Source organism: Octodon degus, unplaced genomic scaffold (assembly GCF_000260255.1).
Source record: "Octodon degus isolate 3935 unplaced genomic scaffold, OctDeg1.0 scaffold00230, whole genome shotgun sequence".
NCBI lineage: Eukaryota > Metazoa > Chordata > Mammalia > Rodentia > Octodontidae > Octodon > Octodon degus.
In genome coordinates, this window is record NW_004524806.1 from 845,631 (window position 1) to 868,481 (window position 22,851).

At 34.7% G+C, this 22,851-nt stretch overlaps 1 protein-coding gene across 2 annotated transcripts in view; it reads left to right on the top strand.

Annotated features, from left to right (window-relative positions):
• The window catches only part of LOC101568798 (solute carrier family 5 member 4-like), a 57,907-nt gene that overhangs the window by 11,715 nt on the left and 23,341 nt on the right, over positions 1 to 22,851 (top strand). For both annotated transcript variants that reach the window (XM_023705851.1, XM_004645495.1), the window contains 7 exons: positions 1,602 to 1,707; positions 2,876 to 2,956; positions 4,523 to 4,743; positions 8,701 to 8,836; positions 11,046 to 11,153; positions 12,132 to 12,282; positions 14,157 to 14,325. In XM_023705851.1, the coding sequence (XP_023561619.1) occupies positions 1,602 to 1,707; positions 2,876 to 2,956; positions 4,523 to 4,743; positions 8,701 to 8,836; positions 11,046 to 11,153; positions 12,132 to 12,282; positions 14,157 to 14,325 (972 nt within the window). The remainder of the gene's footprint in view (positions 1 to 1,601; positions 1,708 to 2,875; positions 2,957 to 4,522; positions 4,744 to 8,700; positions 8,837 to 11,045; positions 11,154 to 12,131; positions 12,283 to 14,156; positions 14,326 to 22,851) is intronic.

The following is a 22,851-nucleotide window of genomic DNA, read 5'->3' on the forward strand; positions in this document are numbered from 1 at the left end:
AAATATTATGTTTCCCATTTTGCTAAACTTTGATTCCATCGTTAGACACTTTTCCTTGATGTAGGGTCGTGTTCTGAAAGAGAATTTTGGAAGTTATTTTTAAGAGTTCATTTGTCCTCCTTTATCTAGCTTCATTCAGAATTTGCCAAGAACCAGTGCAGTGTTACATGCCTATAGTCCCATATACTATTTGAGAGGCTAAGGCAGGAGGATCACTTGAGCCCATGAGTTCAAGGTCAGCCTCAGAGCCACAGTAAAACCTTGCCCCCAAAACAAAACAATAAAAAAATTACCAAAAAACCTTTACATTTACCAATTATTTGTCAGAGCAAAATCTCTTCCAGTTTCAACTGCAGATCTAAAAATAGTCTACTTTTTCTCCTAATAAATATTTATTTAATATTTGATTATGTTTGATTTTAAGGTCCTTCAGAAATATTTTTCTGTTTCCTTTCAGATCTTGATACAATATACATCTCATGGCTTGCTTGTGGGGTTCATGGATATGTTGGTTATTTATCCTGTCTAATGTGCATGGAGTTCACAAACTCTGCAACCACCACCACCATCTACCCAAAATTATATAGTTCTCCATACTTTGAAATGTTCCTTATATGTTTCAATAAGTAAAATCCCATGATAGAAGTATGACAAGATGTTTTAACGGTGTGAGTTTTGGAGTCACACTGAACAAATCCAAATCTTGTGTTCACCACTTACTATCTTGGTGACACTGGACAAATTGCCTGAGGCTAAGTTTCATGAGACTCAAAGACTTTTTAGGGCTGGCCAGATAGTTCAGCAGACTAAAGCTCCTGCTTAGGCAGAGCACAGGGCTTTGATCCCCAGCACCATAAGCCATGCCTGCTCCACCCCAGGGGCATGCTGAGACAGCAATTGAGACTGGACCTGGTGGTGCACCTGTAATCTCAGTGCTTGGGAGGCTGAAAGCAGGAGAAACAGGAGCCTGTTCTATTTAGTGAGACCATGTAGATCCTGCAGACCCTGTACTAAATACATTTTTTTAAGATTTTTTAAAGTAACACCTACCTTACAGAGAGTTTAGGAAAGCAGAAAAGCATGAAGGTGAATTCACTGAAGATTTCAAAGTGGAAATAATTCTTAAGGAGCTTAAGCTTTTCTAGAACAGAGGGAAAAAATTATCTGATCCACCTCTTCATGCAGACCCAATCTTGTATATAATCATATCAAAATAAAAACAAACACATATAATCATAAAAAAACTAATTGATGAACAAGATTATTAGTTTTTGTTCTACCACAACAAAAACGGTTCCCAGGAATGATTTCTCAGATTCTCTAGGCCTTATGGTATAGAAAAGTTTTTCAGCATATTCACCTCAGTTAATAAGTGCCTCAACTGAGCAATAAACTAGCTGCTACAAGAATATAGAGAGAAAGAGAAAATCACTATTTAAAATTTTATGGAAGACCTTATTTTGGGAACATTTACATAGAGCATTCATGCAAGTAGGAATTTATTAGAAAAGTAAGGGGTTGCAGAGTATGGATATTGGAGCAGAGAAACCAGAGGTCTGACATACACATTTCTTCCCCAACCCTAATTATTCCCTTTTTAGGCAGACATATTTGCTGGGGCCATATTTATAAAGCTAGCTTTGGGATTAGACCTTTACCTAGCTATCGTCATCCTCTTGGCTGTCACTGCTGTTTATACCATCACTGGTGAGTCTGCTGCATGTTTTATTTCATTGTGCTTAACCCTGATGATTCCTCTCATATATTTTTCACACATGTACACATATTTCACATATATACACATTTCATATACACATATATTTCACATGTACATATACTTTATGTATATATATATATATATATATATTTTATATATGGCACTGCAGCAAATACAAGTCAATGAGTATTTTTGATATTCAATGAATAAATAAAATGTTATTTCCAATAGAACAAAACTGGTCTTTCTACATGATTCATTGTTTAGCACATGTAACTATGTTACATGAGGAGGACTGAGGAATTATCAAAGGAAATTTTTATGATATTAAAATTTCACCCTTTTGGAAGTGAAGAAAGGAAAAGGGGGGAAATATATGTATATACAAGATAGTGAAGATTGTTATACAACTAGTTTCTCATAGTTCATTAAAAAGGAAGTTTAGTGCTAATGTATAGGCAAGATAGCATTCATTTATCTTCTACTCTGAATAACTATAAGAAAATAATAATACACAATGTCTCAACTCTCTTAACTGTCTTTATAACCTGTTTTGAAACTCAGTTTCATTGTTATGTTTATTTTTTTAAGGGAAAGAACAACTGGGTGGTGGAAAGGAGAAAAGAAGGAAGGGAAATAAATATATGATAGTTAAGATTAATGTACTACTAGTTTTTATTGGTTTATTGAAAGAAACCATTAATGTTTAATTGTTTAATCAGCCTTTCATTTTTATATCTGGTAATCTGAGTAACCACACTGAAAATAACAATTTGTATATAACAATTGTTGTTACTTTCTGTCATCTGGTTTTGAAATTCTGTACCATTTTTATTGTTTTGTGTTGTTTTGTTTTTGTCTTTGTTATTTTGTTTTTTTCTCTTTAAAATAAAAAGTCACCCTCAATAGCCTAACATTCACACAAAGATGGGATTTCATTGCCAGAGACTCAGAATAAGGTGAAGAAAATAGAACCAATACAAGACACAAGAATTAAGGAGATAAACAAGCCAAAACAAGCTTGTGACTCAGCCAGGAGGTTACATACATTTTCTTTTGAGTCTTTTAAATGGCTGAAGTAGATGGAAACCCAGAGGTGAAGTTAAATAGATGTGTACACATGGATAAAATGTCTGTCTCTTTTCTTTCTCTCCACAGGGGGCTTGGCCTCGGTGATCTACACAGACACTCTCCAAACTGGTGTCATGTTGCTCGGCTCTTTTATTCTCCTGGGGTTCGGTAAGTGATGCCAGCACACACAGATCCCTGGGGAATTGTTTCTGTTTGACTTCTCTCTGTTGCTGATGTTCCATTCTGTTTGGTCACGTTTTCCTCTCACTTATATCATTCCTATCATTGAAATGTCTGCCTGGGTACTTTCTTGCTTGAGAAAATAGGAAATAATTTTCTTTCCTGTTAAAATTTATTACACAGTGGCACAACCCAAAGAATGAAGCTTCATGCAACCTAACCTGATAACGAAGTGTCAGTACTGCTCCACTGATTATAACAAATATACACTCTCTAGTACAATGATGATAGAGAGGCAATGCGTGGTGTGTGTTTGAAGGAAGAATACATAGAAATTTCTGTATTTCCTATTCAGTTGTCCTGTGATCTAAAACTCTTCTCTAAGAACATAAATTTTATTGCCTTCTTTATAACGATAGAAGAAAATGCTGCATAGGTAAATGATCTTATTTAACCTTAATATTGCTGTGTTCAGAATGGACAAAACTGAATACATTTGACTGAAAATTTTACAGAAATATTAGTGTATTGGATTAAAAACACAAAATCCTTTCCTTCGTATGGACAGTTCAATTTTTGATAAATATTTTTTAATTTTAAAGAGAATAAAAAATAAAAATGATTAAAGAGTACAGCATTTCAAAACATGATAGGAAATCAACAATAGTTGTTATATTGCATACATAACTACTTCAAAGATATAAGCATGCAAGATTGGTCAAAAAAAAGATTTTTAGAAAACTAAGTATTAATTTTCCTTTTAATAAACCAATAGAACTTAGTAGTGCAATTATCTTACCTATTCCCTTAGAGGTTCTATTTGACCCAGCTATTTCCCTCCTGGATATTTTTACAGAAGAATTGAAAATATCGTATCTCAGTGATATATGGGCACTCGTGTTGATAGCATCATATGAAATTATACAAAGTGGTCCTAGATGCCTAAGTACGTTTCTCTAAGGTCAACTATAATTTTTTTCTACACTTAACTAACCATTCCAGATCCCGGTGGGCACAGTCTCATTATATTCCCTCACTAGATCAAACATGTCACCTCCATTTTTCCCTTAATTTTCCAATTAATTTGCTACACTATTGTTAAAATATAGTGCAGCTCCATGAAACCAGATTCTAAGCAAGCTCAGAACAACTAGGTTCTTGTCTGAGTCAAGAAAAGAGGTCATCTTTCCTCAGAAGAGTTGGAATTTCTGATGGCAAATTCCAGTAAACCCAGTCTATTGTTGGAACAGTTGTGTGACATCAATATCAGTCTATTGGCTACAAGTTTTATTTTTATCATAAGATTAATCAAAATTTTAAAAAGCATCATAAAAAAGTTAAAGCGGTTACCCTTGGATACCTTGTAAAATTTAATCTAGTAGCATGCCAGTGCCAGTGAAGGTACCAGAAAGACATGGACCATGACAGCCAGTACTGGGGATTTGAACAGGCTCCAGGGAGGTGCTTGAGAGCCACCACCACAAAGAAGTGATCATAAACGTCAGATGTCTGATACTTCTGTGAGATGTTTCCTTTTACCTGATTCTTTTTTAGCATTTGTTGAAGTTGGAGGCTATGAGAGCTTTGCAGAGAAGTACATGAATGCCATCCCATCCGTAATTGAGGGGGACAATCTGACAGTCAACCCCGGGTGCTACACTCCTCAGGCAGACTCCTTCCACCTCTTCCAAGATGCTGCTACGGGAGCTATTCCATGGCCAGGAATGGTATTTGGAATACCCATTACAGCTCTGTGGTACTGGTGCACAGATCAGGTGAGGAGGAGGGAAGGGAGGGAAGGAAGGAGAATTTATGTTGTTTTACTGATAGACCAGGAAAGCATCTAGTTTCTAGTTTCTACACAAACATCATTTAAAGATCCAAACAGTTCTCTGTGGTGCTCATGAAAAATATATGCCTACTGCCCCACTCTCTGTGCAATTTCCTGCTCATCAGAGTCAAATACTTTCAGCCCTTTCAAGCACTTTGGGTTTCTTCTATTCTCTGAATTCACACACATACTCAAAATGTGATCTAGAAACTGTCAAATGAACCTTAATATATAAACACTATCAGGTCAAAATTTGCCTGTGAGCTTGACGCCAGGGTCATACAAATAACTCGTTGTCCTAATCCTTTTTGTTTTTCCAAATTTAAGATTTCTTATGGTTCCCATGATGAGAGATGAGAGTTCAGCTTTTTCAATTTCCAGTCCCCAATCTCACACTTGAACACTTCCTGTACCTCCAGCTCGATGCAATTGCCATTTTGAGGGGAACAGCATTTGCTACCATCTTCATGCCTACATGAATGCAAGTCATAGATGAGTGCCATGACATTTATGACTGATCTTTCTTTAACTTCCAATTTTTGTATGAAATTAATAATTCTTAATTTTAATATTGTTTGGTAATTATTTCTCACTAAGTTCCAAAACTGAAAATTTCCAAAATCTCTCAGTACTTACAAACACATCATACATTTTTTTTTTGCTTATTTTTTATTTTTGTTTTCTTTAAAGGGAATTCAAAATAGTAAGAGGAAAGAAAAACAGAACCGATACAGAAATTCACCAAATAAAACTCTCATCCAAGACTCATTCTGTTTTGACATTCTTTTTGCCTCACTCTGAAGTTACAGATCTTTTTTCCCCCAATATCTGCAGTCATTTTATTTCTTTGTTAAAGCAATTAAATCTTCCAGTAACTTTCTGATATATATCATAGGAGATAAATTTATTATGAATCTGCATGTTTGAAAATGTCCTTGTTTCTATCTTTCCTTAATTGTTGTCTTGGCTGTTTATATTTTTCTTGGAATTTATTTTCACAAAGTCATAGACTCATTGTCTTCTATATTACCATTAATGTTGAGAAATCCAATATTATTATTAATCCCATAAATTCTACTCCTTTTTCTCTCTGACAACTTATATTGTCTTTGTCTTTGGACAAAGAAATTTCACCACAATGTACTATTGTATGGATATGATTTTGTTCATTATAATGGGCAATTATGAGCCTATTCAATCTACAAAATTGATGCTTTGAGTAATTGGGGGCATTTTTTCTTTAATTGTTTCCATTTGTTTTACTGTAGGAACCTTTTATTTTAGGTGTTGGTTTTCCACAACTGATTCTTCTTTCATTATCTTTTCTTCCCATATTTCATTTCTTTGTCTCTTTTCTCTACTTTCTAATAGACTTCCTGAACTTTCTCTTACAGTTTTTGCCTTTGTGTTTACATTTTCCTGTTTTGTTTTATGCATATTCCTTTTCATATCATCTAGTGTAGTTCTCTCCTTTGTGTCATTTGAATATTTCTTCTACCTAAATAATTTACATCAACTTCAAGTTAATAATTTCACATTTTTAGTCAAACTGAAATCACTGGACACATTTTTTTTCTGTAGATGACAAACTAGTTTTCTCAACAAATCTACCACAGAATGCATCATTTCACCATTATGAAACTCCATAATGGTGTTTATGATAATATTTATTATCTATTATTTATATTTTATTTTTGACTCCTGACTTGACGCCCATCCTCATAGTCACTGTTAGACATGATATATAACTTTGCCTAATGACTAGACTCCCTCCTTCACCTGTGAATTGTGTTATCCTTTCAAATGTCTGCTTATATCTCTCTGCCTAAAATGTCTGCTTCTCTATTATTGAATGATATGAATAGTATTCTTAATAGATTGTTTTTCCAAAGACAACTAAACAAAATATACCCCTATTTTCTGAGAATCTTTGAGAATAAAAATATCAAGTTATAGCTATGTATTAGAAATCCTACTTTGGGGCTGGCAAGACAGCTCAGTGGACTAAAGCACCTGCTTAGGCAGGTGCAAGGGCCAGGTTCAATCCCTGACAGCCGTGCTGGTCCCTCCCTTGGAGTGTACTGAGACTGCGACTGAGACTGGATGTGGTGGCATGCATCTGTAATTCCAGAGCTTGGGAGGCTGAAAACAGAAGGATCATTATGAGTCTGATCTGTGTAGTGAGACCTGTAGACCCTATACTAAATACACATAGAAAGAAATCCTACTTTGCTAGAAAATCCTTATTAAAAGATTTCAAAATTTAAATGTGAATTATAAATTTATATACATATATGTATGTATTTCTGTTCCCCAAGGCTATCACATTTTATTCATAAATAAAATTCTCAGAACATTTTGTTTTTGTTTATATATATACATATATTAATTTTATTGAGAAAGAACTAGCATTGAGACAGTTTCAAAACAGGTTAGCAGGACAGTTACAATAATTAATGCATTGCATATTGTCTTCATAGTAGTTGTTCATAGTACAAGATGCAAGCATGATATCTTGTATAAACACTATTAGTACAAATCTTTTCATTGTCTCAGAACATTTTGAAGAAATGCAGATTAATGTTTCAGAGATCTATCTATTACGATGATCACTTGACTGTGGTGTTTTCAAAGCAATTGTTCTAAAAATTAGAGGAAAAAAAAGGGCTGCAAGGACAGCCAACATTTTTACCCTAGACTTTCAAAGTCAGTGAGGACTCAGGACATAAGATAGCCTGTACTGTAACATCCTATAACTCACTGATGTCCCAAATTTTCTGATCAAGGAGATTATGGGACCACAGAGGAAAGTGATCAACGATGTAGAGTGTGCCTAAGGAGAGTCACATGGAGAGAAAACACTCTCTCAGGCTTTCACAGAGAGAAAATTGGTCAAGCAATGGTCGTGACTCATCCATGTGGCTGACGCTGACAAAGGATCTACAAACTGTGGTACAGAGTTTCAGGGTAAATCATGAGGGGATTTGACTGACTTTGGCAGATACAAAAGTTACATTTCTTGTTGTATAGGTCTTGGTCTTAACCATCCAGAAGAAAAGTATAAAAATGAGGTATGAAATGTAAAGCCATATTAATATACTGAGCTGTAAAAGGCTCAAGTCAAACAACTTCTGACATTGCCAGTCCTATGGACAACCCACTGCTATTATAGACTATTGGAATATATTGGATTATTTTACTGAATTCACACACCTACAATATTTAAATGGCAATGGAATACCCACATCTGACAAAACTAAATGAAAAAAGGGGATACAAATGAAAGACCATTTTGTATCTGTATATACAAAATAGTTAGGATAGATATACAGCCACTTTCTCTTAATTCAATGAGAAGAAAGATTTGTATGAATACTGTTTGGACAGGATATCATGTCTGCATCTTGTACTATGAATAACCACTATGAAGACGACAATATGCACTGTAGTAATTATTGAAACTGTTCTACTAATCAGTTTTGAAACTATCTCATTGCTATTTATTTCTCAATAAAATTAATTTTTAAAAAACAATATCTGATTATCCAAAGAGAAATTATGACAGGTTTCTACCTGGAGAAGCATGGCTTCATTACTGCATTGCCAAATAAGAGCTGTAAACAAATTTTAATTGTAACTATACGTACTGACTTCAGTGTACTGAGAGTCCTACACACATTATCAAATATTGAGGATCCCCTGTAAGAGATAACTATTGTAAAGATGAGAAACTTTAAATCTCACAGAATTCAAATATTGTGCAAAGGAAGTAGTCATTAAAATCCTGATATTATTCCAAAGCACATTGTTTCCCATTGACCAAGACATTATTTCTTATTGTATCATTAATCCTGATACTATGTTCTGGTTGTGTCACTAATATGTTATATTTTTCCACCAGGTTATTGTACAACGTTGCTTATCTGGAAAGGACATGTCCCATGTGAAGGCATCCTGCATTATGTGTGGATACTTAAAACTGCTGCCCTTGTTCCTCATGGTGATGCCAGGAATGATTAGCCGTATTCTGTATACAGGCAAGCTGTATATCTTCTTTTTCTATGCATCAATTCTGAAAAGCATTTTTTAAAGATACAGTAAAACTTTGATAAACTTGAAAACCCATTCTTGATGGAAGTAAAAGCAGAATTCTAGGTTGAGGGAACAACTTATGTAGTGACAAACGCAGGAAAATTTGGCATATTTAACACTGTTTTCTTATCCCTTTCATGCAGTCTGCCCATTTTCTTGTAGGCCTTTGAGAATATTTTCATGAGTGACTTTAATTTTAGGAAGTCTAAAGTACATGACAGAATTTATCAAATGTGAATTGTGGTTGAGAGTGGTGATTTTTTGGCTAAGAAAGTGTTTGAGATACATTGATTTCTAGAGTTTTGATATGTGTTGTATCTAGGTGTCCCCCCCCCCAAAGCCTCATGCAGCCACTGGGATGGGCTTCTAGACTTTGTGATTAATTCATGATTCTGTACTGGGATGATGGCTATGAGTGCTGCTGGGATTATAGGTGTGTTTCTGGGATTATGGATGTGAGTGTTATGTCAAACCTAGGACTAATAGCCTGAATGCAAAGTAAAGGAGACAGACTTGCTCTCTGCTGCCATTGTTACCGCTACTCTTTGCATTTGCTCTTGCTGTTTTGCCATTTTCTACCTCCATGAACTGCTGCTCTCTGTCATGTGCTGCTCTTCCATGAAGCCAGCTGAGTGTGGACTAAAACCCCCACTAACTGTGAGCTAAATAAACATTTCCTTCCTTAATATTGAGTGTTGGGTATTTTGTCCCACAAATGAGAGAAAAGTAACCAAGATAGGTTTAATGAAACAGCTGAAGAACTGTGTCATTTTTCACTGCTTGGAGATTAGATTTTTTGAGAGTAAGTGTTAGTGTTGAAATCTTCCTTAAAACCAAATTTCTTTGTTATGAAAAGTGAAGCAATTACGTATTTTTTAGCTAATCAAATTTATTTTTATTGAAGCAATCCATCAGGTAATGCTAAATCCACACTCTGTTTTCTCAATTGGATGACAGCTTATTTCATTAAAATCTTGTTACTATGAATTTCAAAGTCAATGTCCTCAACCCATATTGCAGCACTGCAGTGTTATCTATAACAGTAAGGAGTGCATAAATATCCATTAAATAGAAAAAGGTTAAAAAGTTATTCTATTATCTTTATGGGAGAAAATGCATAAGAAACAGAACTTGAAGAAATGCTGGGGTGATTATGTTGAATGTCAGTAGGAGACTATAAAATAATATCTTCATGATTAGCCTAGCTGTGCAAAACAAGACATTACTCTGTTTAAAACAATCAGAAAAAAATTATTTAAAAGAAGCTAATGCTAAACTTTATATGTGACAATATTTTCTTTTATAAAATAGAAACAGTTTAAACCTCTTTTTACAAGAATTTTTTACTATAACTGAATAATTTTGTGTAGTGTTTAGATTTGTGGCACAATTAGTACCCAATAACTATCGCTTCCCTTTTTTCAGGTATCATTTGGTGTTAAAAACTTAATTACATAATAAAGGACAACACTCCTTAAATTAGAATGTAGGAAATTAGATAAATAAGTAAATGAAGCTAATGTGCTAAGGTACTATTATTCTGGATGATTTTCAGTTTTCATTGTCTCTTGTCATAACATAGTTCAAGAAAAAAAGAAAAGGAAAATTAGCAAAAGATACTCTGCTACTGCCCCGGTTTGTTCCTTATGGGGCAATCATACCACTGACTATCAAAAGTGATACTCCTTTACACACTGTTGTGAAAAGTAGTAGGTTGACTGTGACTAGATATGGGGCCTAAACTTTTGTTGTGGTTGTTGTTGCTGCTGCTGTTTCTATTGTTGATGATGATGTTGCTTCTGGTGTTTTAATCTGAAACTACATGCTTCAGAATTTATGCTTTAGCCATATTTTGGGAGGATATGATTAGCTTTCTCTGTTTGCTTTAAAGCTGTAGTTGGGTTGTATCCCAAGGAAGAGCCCTGCTGCGTGGTTCAATGCACGGATAGCTATGGACATGTGAAATTTAGGAGATTATGCTCTGGGTAAAGAGGAAGTAGCACTGTGGTATCAAAGTCAAAGCTTAATTTTCAATTTCCAAGTAAATGTCTTTCCTCCTACCCATGATCTTACATCTTATCTCTTTTTGCAATGGTTATGGGTTGTAATTGGTTGATCCCTTCTCACTGAAGTCTGATTCATATATCTCCTCAGATATGGTGGCCTGTGTGATACCTTCTGAGTGTGTAAAACACTGTGGTATTGATATTGGCTGCACTAACTATGCCTACCCAACAATGGTACTTGAACTGATGCCTGCTGGTAAGTGAATATTTATGCTTTTTAACCTCAGATACTTTGTCTATGTAGGTGGATCATCAAGAAGATCATGGTATAATCATTAGTGAGTCTTACTTTCATTAATTCAATCCTATCCATAGACATTTCTTGAGCACCTCCCACAAGCTACTAGCTATATAATGGACCTGGATGTTCCAGAGTGAAACAAATAGTGTTTCTGTCAGAGTATTCATACATTTCCAGGGTCAAGACTATCTTCTAAGTCAATCAAGAACACTCAAATGGCCTGTTTGTGAATAAAAATATTGTATGGCCAAAACATACACTCAAAGGTCTAGAGGTAACTCTCACATTTTTTATAGGCTATGTCTATTAAAATAATAGATTTCACTTGATTTAATTTACACCTATTTATATAATGTGCCAGTCACTGCTTGAGTGGCTACAAAACATCAGTGAAGCAAACAAAAAATCTTCTGACACTTGAAACTCACACTTTAGTTTCATAAGATGAAAAATAAACCACACATGAAATAATTGAATGATTAGGATGACAGAAGATGATCATTGCTATCATAAACTGAAACCAGACAAGCCGTTGGATGGAGCTAAGCAGGTACCACTTGGAGTTATCCAGGTGGAAACATCAGCTAATACTTTTATGTCCCTTTCTCCTCTCTGACACACATGAACATTTTTTAAATGAATGAAACACAATCCATAAACAAGAGTTTATCTACAAAGAAAACATATGACTGTTTTCCATCTTCTAAAACTGGGTTCTATCAGATATCCTCTAAATTTATATTTGAGATTAAAATTCTGTATTACTGTCAGATCATGAAGAAAAGATCCATGATTTTCTGGTTGATAGGCACACCAATTAACAAATGTTCCAGATGACAATTTTATTTCTAACAAGCTTTCTAATTTAGCCCAGTTCTCATATGTCATGATATCTACCCACTAACCAGTGCTTGCACCCTCTCCTGGCTCCAGGACTTCGAGGCTTGATGCTGTCAGTCATGTTAGCCTCTCTTATGAGCTCCCTGACATCCATCTTCAACAGTGCTAGCACTCTCTTCACCATAGACCTCTACACCAAAATGCGGAAGCAGGCATCAGAGAAAGAACTCCTGATAGCTGGACGGTGAGGGAATCTCTATTTCTACCTAGAGTTCCAGTGGCAAAAGGTAGGTCTGGAAGCAAAGTAGACCTGCCATACATTTGGCATTATTGAAAGTAACCATAGAATTCTTCCTTTCCATATACAAAAGTAAGGCCATGCTTTCAAAGGAATTGGTTTATTTTTTAGATCTTCAAAAGCCTCTGGTTGTTTCTTATTTAGAACTTTCCTTACACAATCCCCTCCAATGACATCTTCCTGAATTATACAATTCAGCCTACACTGATAGATTGAAGTATAGTCTCTAGACATTTCTGTGTATATTATATAAAGGATATAAAAGATCATCATCCACATACTAATGCAGATGAGTTTATCAAATGTATTCATTAAGAATTAGGTGATGGGCTGGAGAGATGGCTCAGTGGTCTAAAGCACCTACTTAGAACAAGCTTGGCAAGGCATCAGGGACCGCGGTTCAATCCCCCAGCACGACATGCCAGCCAGCCCCGCCCCCTGGTGGGCTGAGCTGGCCACACACACACACCACTCTCACTCTCTCTCTCTCTCTCTCTCTCTCTCTCTCTCTCTCTCAAATAAATAAAAATAAAAAAAAAGAAAGAATTAGGTGATGTTACGGAGGGATAGACACAAGAAAAGGACTAAATTAAGAGGTTGTTTAGAGAGTTGTGTCAACACTGGGAACCCTGAGGAACTTGAAGGAAGTTAAAATGAATAAAATAAGCAGAGAGAATAGATTTTAAAATAATCCCTTTTTCCTTTTTATAATTTTCAAGTAGACCCTAGATTGTACTAGCATTTTATAAGATGATTTAAAATTTAAGGTACAAGGCCAGTGAGATAGCTCAGCAGACTAAAGTGCCTGCTTAGGCAAGTTTAGGCAAGCATTTAATACCTGCCACCACATGACATGCCAGCCCAGCCCCCATGGTGGCCTGAACCAGCCAGAGTCCAGGTGTAGTGGTGCATGCCTGTAATCCCAATGCTAGGGAGGCTGAAAACACTATGAGAGAATCACTATGTGAAAACACTAAGGAGGATCACTATGAGTCTCAGCTGTATAGTGAGACCCTGTAACAACCAAATACATTTTAAAAATAACAAATAAATAAATAAATAAATAAAATTTGAAGTACAACACATATACAAAAGACCTGTAACACAAATGTGCAGCTCAGTGATACATCAAAAGATGAGCACACATTTAACCATTGATCACATCAATGAATGGAAATTACCAGCATCCAGAACCTCCTTTTGATCCCCAAAGCCAAGCAATGACCTCTGAGGCTTTTTGTCTAGTCTTCCACTTTCAAACTATTATAAATAGAATAATCCCATGTGTATTCCTTCACATGAGATTGTGTATTGGTGTGCACCCACAAGTGTGTCACTGCCAAATGAACCCAAAACCTTTACATGAAGCTACATACCTATCCCTTTTTATTATTTGAGACAGGGTCTCACTAAGTTGCTAAACTTTCAAGGCTAGTTTCCCACCTCCAACCCTACTGCCTCAACCTCCCAGAGTATTGGGATTACAGGCATGCACCACTATGCCCAGCCTGCCATATGATTTGCTTTGCTTGTGTGATTTTCATGACATGCCATGTTGCTAAGTATAACTATAGTTTGTTCCATTTTAATGAGTGTACAATTAATTTCATGGGTGAAACTATTATGACTAATTGTAAATAAGTACTTTGCTGTTATTATATTGCCATGTAATCATTAAGCATAGCATAGATGTCAGGCAAGGACCTTGATTTTGTTTTGAAAACCAATAAATGATATAAGAATAAATTCAAAAACTAAAATGCAGTGAGAGGCTTTCCCTACTTTTGTTTAACATTTAAATCATTTTGTTTTCTTACCAGGCTATTTGTTATTGTATTAATTGTCCTCAGCATACTGTGGGTCCCCATAGTAGAGGTATCTCAAGGTGGACAACTGATTCACTACACAGAAGCCATTTCCAGCTACCTTGGACCTCCAATTGCGGCAGTCTTCCTGCTTGCCATTTTCTGTAAACGAGTAAATGAACAAGTAAGTGAAACCTAGGAGACATTTCCCATGATAGATTGAAAGAAAAAAAATATTTACTGCTTCAGTGATCTGCTAGGAAGGGGAGAAACTGCACCCTTCCCCACCCCACCATCATGGGAGCAAAGTTCAGCCCCAGGGAACCCTAAAAGTTTTGAAAATCTCAAAGCAAAGGAGCCAAAGGCAATCTCAGACATCCACACTACACTTAACAAATCCAGGAGATATTGACATAGAAGAACTTGGAAATCACATACCATAAATACTTGAAGTGATAGCAACTAAAGTAAAGAAACAGCTCCATCAGGCTATAGAAGAAATCAGATCATAAATAATCTCTCAGGTAAAAAAAAAAAAGCAGTGACAATCATAATGAAATAAAATGTTTAGCATAGATTAAAAAGAGAAAAATGATGAAAAACTGATGAACAATATAGGAAAGAAAGACAATGCATGAAACAGAATCAAAGAGATATACAGGAAGTTGAAAATTCCATTGGAAACTGGAAAAATGCTTGAATGAAATTGAAGATACTCTTTCAGACCTTGAAAATGGTAGTGTAGTTAGTGATCATGAAAGGAAAGACCTGTTAAAAATATCAAAAAACCAGGAAATAACAATTCAACAGCATCAAGATGATGCAAACCATGTAATCCTGATAGGTGTCAACATAAAAATAAAATTAAACAGAATGACATAAAAAGACTATTTGAAGAATTAATACCAGAAAATTTCCCAAACATGGGAAAAGAATCTGAAATAAATATAAGATAGGCATATAGAACTCCAGTTAACCATAACCAAAACAAACAATGATCAACATCCCAGAAATTCAGCAAAAGAATCTAATATTAAAAGCTGTTAGAGAAAAGAAACAGATCACCTATGAGGCAGACCAATCAGAATCATGGCAGATTTCTCAACACAAAGCATTAAGTCAAAAAGAGCATGGAATAAAGTATTTCAGGTCCTGAAAGAAAACAACTTTCAACCCACAGTGAGGTATCCTGAAAAACTGACTTTAAAATTAATGGAGAAATAAGACTGGGTGTTGTGGTGCATGCCTGTAATACCAGCGCTTGGGAGGCTGAAAATAGGAGAATCACTATGAATCCATTCTACATAGTGAGAATCTATAGACTGTGTCCTAAATACAGAAAAGAAAAAAAATAATAATAATGGAGAAATAAGGTACTTCCATAACAAAGGACAACTGAAGGAATTAATAATGACCAAACCAACACACATAGAGTACTGAAAGGCATTCTAGAAAAAGACAAAAATGACTACCTTCCAAGAACAACATTAGAAAGGAATCACCAAACAAGGCAAGCAATTAAAATGAGAAAAAAATTAGGGAACCAACAGCAGGAAACTAATATGACAAAGATAAACCAATATTTATCAAAAATAATCATTGATATAAATGGCCTCAATTCACCAATCAAAAGAAACAGACTGCCAGGATGGATCAAGAAATAAAATCCAACAATATCCTGCATACAAGAAGCACATTTAACACAAAAGGAAATTCATAGAGTGAAAGTTAGAGTATGAAAAAAAATACTCCATGCAATATGAACCCAGAAAAAAAGCAGGGATAGCTATTTTGTTTGCAGGCAATGAGAACTTGACACCAATAATATTGAAAAGAGATAAAGAAGGTCAATATATATTTGTTAGGGGAAAACTGCAAGAGGAAGAGGTAACAATCATAAATATATTTGCATAAAATACAGGAGCACCAAACTATATGAGACATTTTAATAGACATGAAAAATCAAATAAGCAATTACACAGTTGTAACTGGGGACCTTAACTTCCTATTCTCACAGAGAGATAGATCAACTAGATAAAAAAATCAGCAAAGAAAAAACAGAACTAAACCAAACTTACGAACATATGGACTTAGCAGACCTATACAGGGGGTTCCACCCAACATCAGAAAACATGTTTTCCTCCACTGCACTTGAGACATTGTCTAAAATAGGCCATAGAACATGCTTATGTAAATACAAAGGAACTCAAATTATCTAATGAATATTATCAAGCTATAGAAAAATAAAATTGAAAATTATTTACAAAAGAAATTACAAATACTCCATAAACACATGTAAATTAAATAACACCCTCCTAAACAACCAATGGGTCACAAATGAAATTAAAGAAGAAATTAAAAATATTTACAATCAAATGGAAATGCAGAAACAACTTATTGGGTATCTCTGGGGTGCAATGAAACAGTTCTCAAAATAAAATTTAGAGCAGTGAATTCTTACATCAAGAAGGCACAATCAGCACCTCAAGTTTCTAGAAAAAGAAGAGCAGGTTAAGCCAAAATTCTGTAGAAGAGAGGAAATCATAAGATCAGAGTAGAAATTGATGCAATGGGATAAAGAAAACATTACAAATAATGAATTGAAGAGTTGGTTCATTGAAATGATACATACATTTGATAAAACTCTAGCCAACATTATTTTAAAAAGAAAAGAAAAAACTCAAATTCATGCAATAAGGAATAGAAAGTGTATCTGTGTATTCAAAATAGTTAGGATAGATATATAGTTACATTCTCTTAATGAATAGAGGGATTTGTTATAATGGTGTTTGTAAATAGGATATCATGTCCGCATCTTGTACAGCAATTAACCACTAGGAAGAATGTACTCAATGTGTTAATTATTGAAACTGTCCTAACGATTTGATTTAAAACTGTCTCATTGCTTTTTGTTTCTCAATAAAATTATGGGGAAAAAAGTAATAGAAAGTGTGAAATAACTACAGGTACTACAGCAATTCTAAAGATCATCACTAACTACTTCAAAAAACTTTACTCACAGAGGATGGAAAATGAAAAATAAATGGACATATTTTTACATGAATTACCAAAGCTGAATCAAGAACATATAATAATCCTGAATAACTCCATGTTAATCAACAAAATTGAAAATATAATACAAAACAACAAAGACAAGCAAAAATCTTGATGGATTCATGGACACATTCTACAAGAAATTTAGGGTGTATTTAATGCCAACTAGTCTAAAACTCTTTAGTAAAATACAAAGAGAAGTAATTCCACCTAGCCCACTTCTGGAAGCAAGTTTTACACTAACACCAAAACCTGAGAAATAATCAAGCAAAAAATAGAACTATAGGACTATCTCTCTAATGAATATAAATACAAAAATTCTCAATAAAACACTAGCAAACCGAATGCAGAGATGTTCAACATTATAAAACATGAACACATGGGAATCATCCCAGAAACGCAGTAATAGTTCAACAAATGCAAATCAATAAATGTAATACACCATATGAAAGGAGCAAAATGCATTCTCAGCCCATGAGCCCACCCAGAAAAAATGCAAGAGACACTAGCATAGAAGAAATTAGAACTCACACAAATGAAATCTCTGAAATAATAGCATCTGAAGTAAAGAAACAACAGCAGAAGGGTATACAGGAAATCAGATCAGAAATAATCTCCCAAGTAAAAATAGAAATGATAACTACAATGAAAGAATTGCTAAATATTTCTGAAGAAGACACTGATTAAAAAATACAGGAGAATGAATGATGAAACCTCGAATGAGCAACGTAGAAAAGAAATAGAATGCATGAAGCAGATTCAAAGAGATATTAAAGAGATTAAAACCTCAATTAAAAATTGCCAAAACAGTCTGAATGAATGTAAACATTCACATTCAGACCTTGAAGACACTGTTGCAGCTAGGGGAAAGATAAGGAAAGATCTATTAAAAACAACTAGGAACCAGACAATCATAATAAAACAGCAGCAAAATGATGCAAGATGAACAACATAAGATTAATAGGCATCAATTTAGAAGGAGACAACACAAATGATATAAAAAGAATATGGGTAGAAGTAATAGCAGAAAACTTCTCAAATATTGAGAAATAATCTGACATTCAGGTTACCAAGGTATATAGAACTCCAAATAACATCAACCCAACTAATACCACACCCAGACATATAAAGATCAAAATCCCAGAAGCTCAGCACAAGAACAGCATACTAAAAGCCACTAGAGAAAAGAAACAGATCACATTTAAAGGAAAATCCATCAGAATAATGGCAGATTTCTCCTCACAAACCATCAAGTCAAGAAGAGCATGGAGTGAAGTACTTCATGACATACAAGAAAACAAATTCCAGTTCATACTGATATACCCTGCAAAACTCTTTCAAGTTTAATGAAAAAGTGAAATACTTACATGACAAAGAACAACTAAAGAAATTCATGATGACAAAGCCAACCCTACACAGAGTACTAAAAGATAGTCTAGAAAGGGATCAAAGTGACCATAACTCCAAGAATGAGGATGAAAAGAACCCACCAAATAAGACAAACAATTAAATAATGGAGAAAAGTAGGTAGTTATGAGCAGGAAAATAACATGTCAAGCCTAAATCAATACATATATTACAAACATCAATGTAAATGAACTCAATTCATCAATTAAAAGAAATAGACTGACAGATTAGATTAAGAAACAAAATCAAACAACATGATGTATACAAAATACACATTTAACTTATTAAGAAATTCACAAGGAAAAAGTCAAAGGATAGAAAAACAACAAAACATGACCCAGGACATCACAAAAAAGCAGAGGTAGCAATCCTGTTCACAAACAATCTGAACTTCAAACTAAGAATTGTCAAAAGAAATAAAGGCCACTACATGCTGGCTAAGGGAAAAATACAAGAGAAAGAGATAACAGTCATAATTATGTGTGCACCAAATGCAAGAGCTATATAAGACAAATTTTAGTGGACATGAAAAATCCACTTACAATAATATAATCTAAATAGGGGGTGTAGGGACCAGGGAAATGGCTCAGTGGAATAAACGCTTCCCTGGCAAGTGCAAGGGCCTGAGTTCAATCCCTGGTTCTGCAAATAAAGAAAAAAAGCTGGTTCTTTAAATATTAAATAAAATTGATAAACCCCTAGCTAACCTTATCAAAAAGAGAAAGAAACCTCAAATTCAAGCAATAAGAAATAAAAAGCGTGTAACCAGCACATACCAAGTGGAAATTCAGAAGATCATCAATAGCTATTTTAAAAATCTTTACTCTCACAGAATCAAAGGCACAGAAGAAATGGACAGATTCCTAGAAAGGTACAAATTATCAAAACAGAATCAAGAACATACAAAAACTCTGAATAGCACAATATCAGCTATTGAAATTGAGTGTAATGAAAAAAACTTATGACAAAGAAAATCTCAGGTCCAGATGGATTCACAGATGAATTCTACAAGAAATTTACAGAAGATACAATGTCAATACTCCTCAAATCTTCAGTGAATTTGTAAAGGAAGAAATGCTCCCAAAATCTTTCCTGGAGTCAAGCATTATACTAATACCAAAACCAGAAAAAGATTCACTCAAAAAAAGAGAGCTACAGGCCACTCTCCCTCATGAACATAGATGCAGAAATCCTCAGTAAAATCATTGTAAATGGAATACAGCAAATCATCAAGATTATATGCCATGACAAGGGATTCATCCCTGGAATACAAAAATGGTTCAACATATCTATAAATGCAATACACTTTATCAATAGAGCCAAAACAAAATATCACATGATTATCTCAATTGATACAGAAAATGCTTTTGACAAAGTTCAAAACACATTCGTGATGGAAGTCCTACAGAAAATTGGAATAGATGACCTCTTCCTCAATCTGATAAAAACCATCCATGACAATCCAGCAGTCAACATAATTCTAAATGAGGATGGCTGGCCAAATAGCTCAGCAGATTAAAGCAACTGTAAGCAGGCACAGAGGTTAGGGGTTCAATCCCCGAGCCTGCTGTGCCAGTCCTGCCCCTGGGGCATGCTGAGACAGCAACTGAGACTGGGCATGGTAATGCTCACCTCTAATCCCAGCAATTGGAAGGCTGTAAACAGGAGAATCACTAGGAGTCTGATATAGTAGTGAGAATCTGAAAACCCTGTAGATCCTGCCCAAAAAAACAAAAAAAAAGAAATTATAATTCTAAATGAGGAAAAAATGAAACCTTTTCCTCTCTATCACCACTCCTATTCAATATGATTCTGGAATCATTAGCTAGAGCCATTAGACAAGAGAGGGGGGAAAAAAGGAATAAGAATATGTAAAGAAGAAGTTAAACTACCATTGTTTGTAGATGACATGATATTGTAATTGGAAAAACCAAAAAATCTCCCAAAAGCTCCTAGAACTAATAAATGAATTTAGTAACATAGCAGGTTACAAAGTCAATACCAAAAATCAATAGCATTCCTCTACACAGATAACAAACATGCTAAGAGAGAAATTGAAGAAACAATACCCTTCACAATAGCACCAAAAAATGAAATACTTAGGTATTAATCTACCTAAGCAAGTAAAACATCTATACAATGAAAATTACCGTACTCTGAAAAAAAAGATATCAGAGAGGATTTCAGAAAACAGAAAGATATTCTCTGTTCCTGGATAGGAAGAACCAAAATTGTAAAAATGGCCATATTCCCAATATTGTTACACAGATTTAATGCACTCCCTATCAAAATTCCAACAACATACATCACAAATGTAGAGAAATCATCTCTAAAATTTATTTGGAACCAGAAAAGACCTAGAATAGTGAAGGCAGTGTGGAGCAACAGGGGAAGGCAGGAGTCATTACAATACCTGACTTGAAATTATACTGCAAAGCTACTATGATAAAATCAGCATGGTACTGGCAAAAAGTAGACTTGAGGATCAGTGGAATAGATTACAAGATGCAGATACAAGTATAAACACACTCAGCCATCTTATCTTGGACAGAGCAGCCAAATATGCTTACTAGAAGAAAGACAGCCTCTTTAACAAATGGTACTGGAAAAACTGGTTCTCCAAATGCTGAAAACTAAAACTAGACCCAGGTCTATTGCCATGCACTAAACGAAAGTCAAAATGGATTAAAGATCTAAACATTAAAACAAAAACACTAATCTCCTGGAAGAGAAAGTAGGTAGAAATTTTGAAGTTATAGGGTAGGCAAATATTTCATAAAATATCAAAGTACATGGGAAATATTTAAAGAATCAAAAATTGGGACCTCCTCTTATGGAGAAGTTTCTGCACATCAAAAAAATCACCAACAGAGAGAAAAGACAACCCACAAATTTGGAAGGAAAAATAAGTCTGGACTAATAATCACTCAAAGGTCTTCTATCTGGAATATATAAAGAATTTTTAAAAAATTTAAGACCCAATCCAAAAATGGGCATCTGAGGTGAATACACACTTCTCAGAGAAAGAAACACAAGAGACAAATAGATACCTGAAAATATGCTCCACATCACTGGCCATTTGAGAAATGCAAACTAAAACAATGTTGAGATATCATCTCACCCTAGAAAGAATGGCTATCATAATGAAATCAACTAATAACAAGTGCTGGAGAGGCTGTGGGGAAAAAGGAACCCCTCTGCACTGCTGATGGGAATGTAGGCTGGTCACCACTAAGGAAATCAGTGTGGAGAATCCTCAAAAAACTAGTACTAGAAATCCCATTTAATCCAGCTATTCCCCTTCTGGGTATTTTTCCACAAGAACTGATAACATCACACCAAAGCAATATATGTGCACCCATGTTTATAGAAGCACAATTCGTCATAGCCATATCTTGGAAACAATCAAAATGTCCACTACCTAAGGAAAAAGATGTGGTATTTTTATACAGTGGAGTATTACTCAGCTACAAAGAAAGACAAACTTGAAGCCTTGATAGGTAAGTGGATGCAACTAGAAACTATACTCATAAGTGAAATAAATATAAATGTATAAATATAATAGTCATGTATATTTATAAATATAAATGTATAAATATCATAGTCTCCTTATGTGTAAGAACCTGAAAGAAGAAATAAAACCTGAAACATATAACAGATACAGTGAAATGGAAAGAAACAAAACTTAATGTTAAATAATGAAGAAGAGAGAAAGTAGATAAGATAGGTAAAAAGGTAGGAGGAAAAACCTGCAAGTATATATACAAGATGGCTGATGTAATTGTACCAAAATTTTCCATCAGTTTTTTGAAAATAGCAGTTAATGTGTAGAATTTTCACCTGATTAACTCTGTATGCTGATATCTGTGAACTAAGCAACTACATTGAAGACAGCAATGTGTAATACAAAAACTGTGCTTGAATACCTGTCATCTTCATCTTCTAAATGCGTACCATTCCTGTCATATCAATTACTCTCTTTAAAATATTCTTAAAAAGTTGATAAAGCTGGAGAGATGGCTCAGTGGAGTAAGCGCTTCAAAGGACCTGAGTTCAATCCCTGGTTCAGCAAAATTTAAAAAAAGAAAGAAAGAAAGAAAGAAAGAAAGAAAGAAAGAAAGAAAGAAAGAAAGAAAGAAAGAAAGAAAGATTTTGGGTCCGGGAGATGGCTCAGTGGAATAAGCCGTTCCCTCTCAAGTGCAAGGGCCTGAGTTAAATCCCCAGTTACACCAAAAAAATATTCAATTAA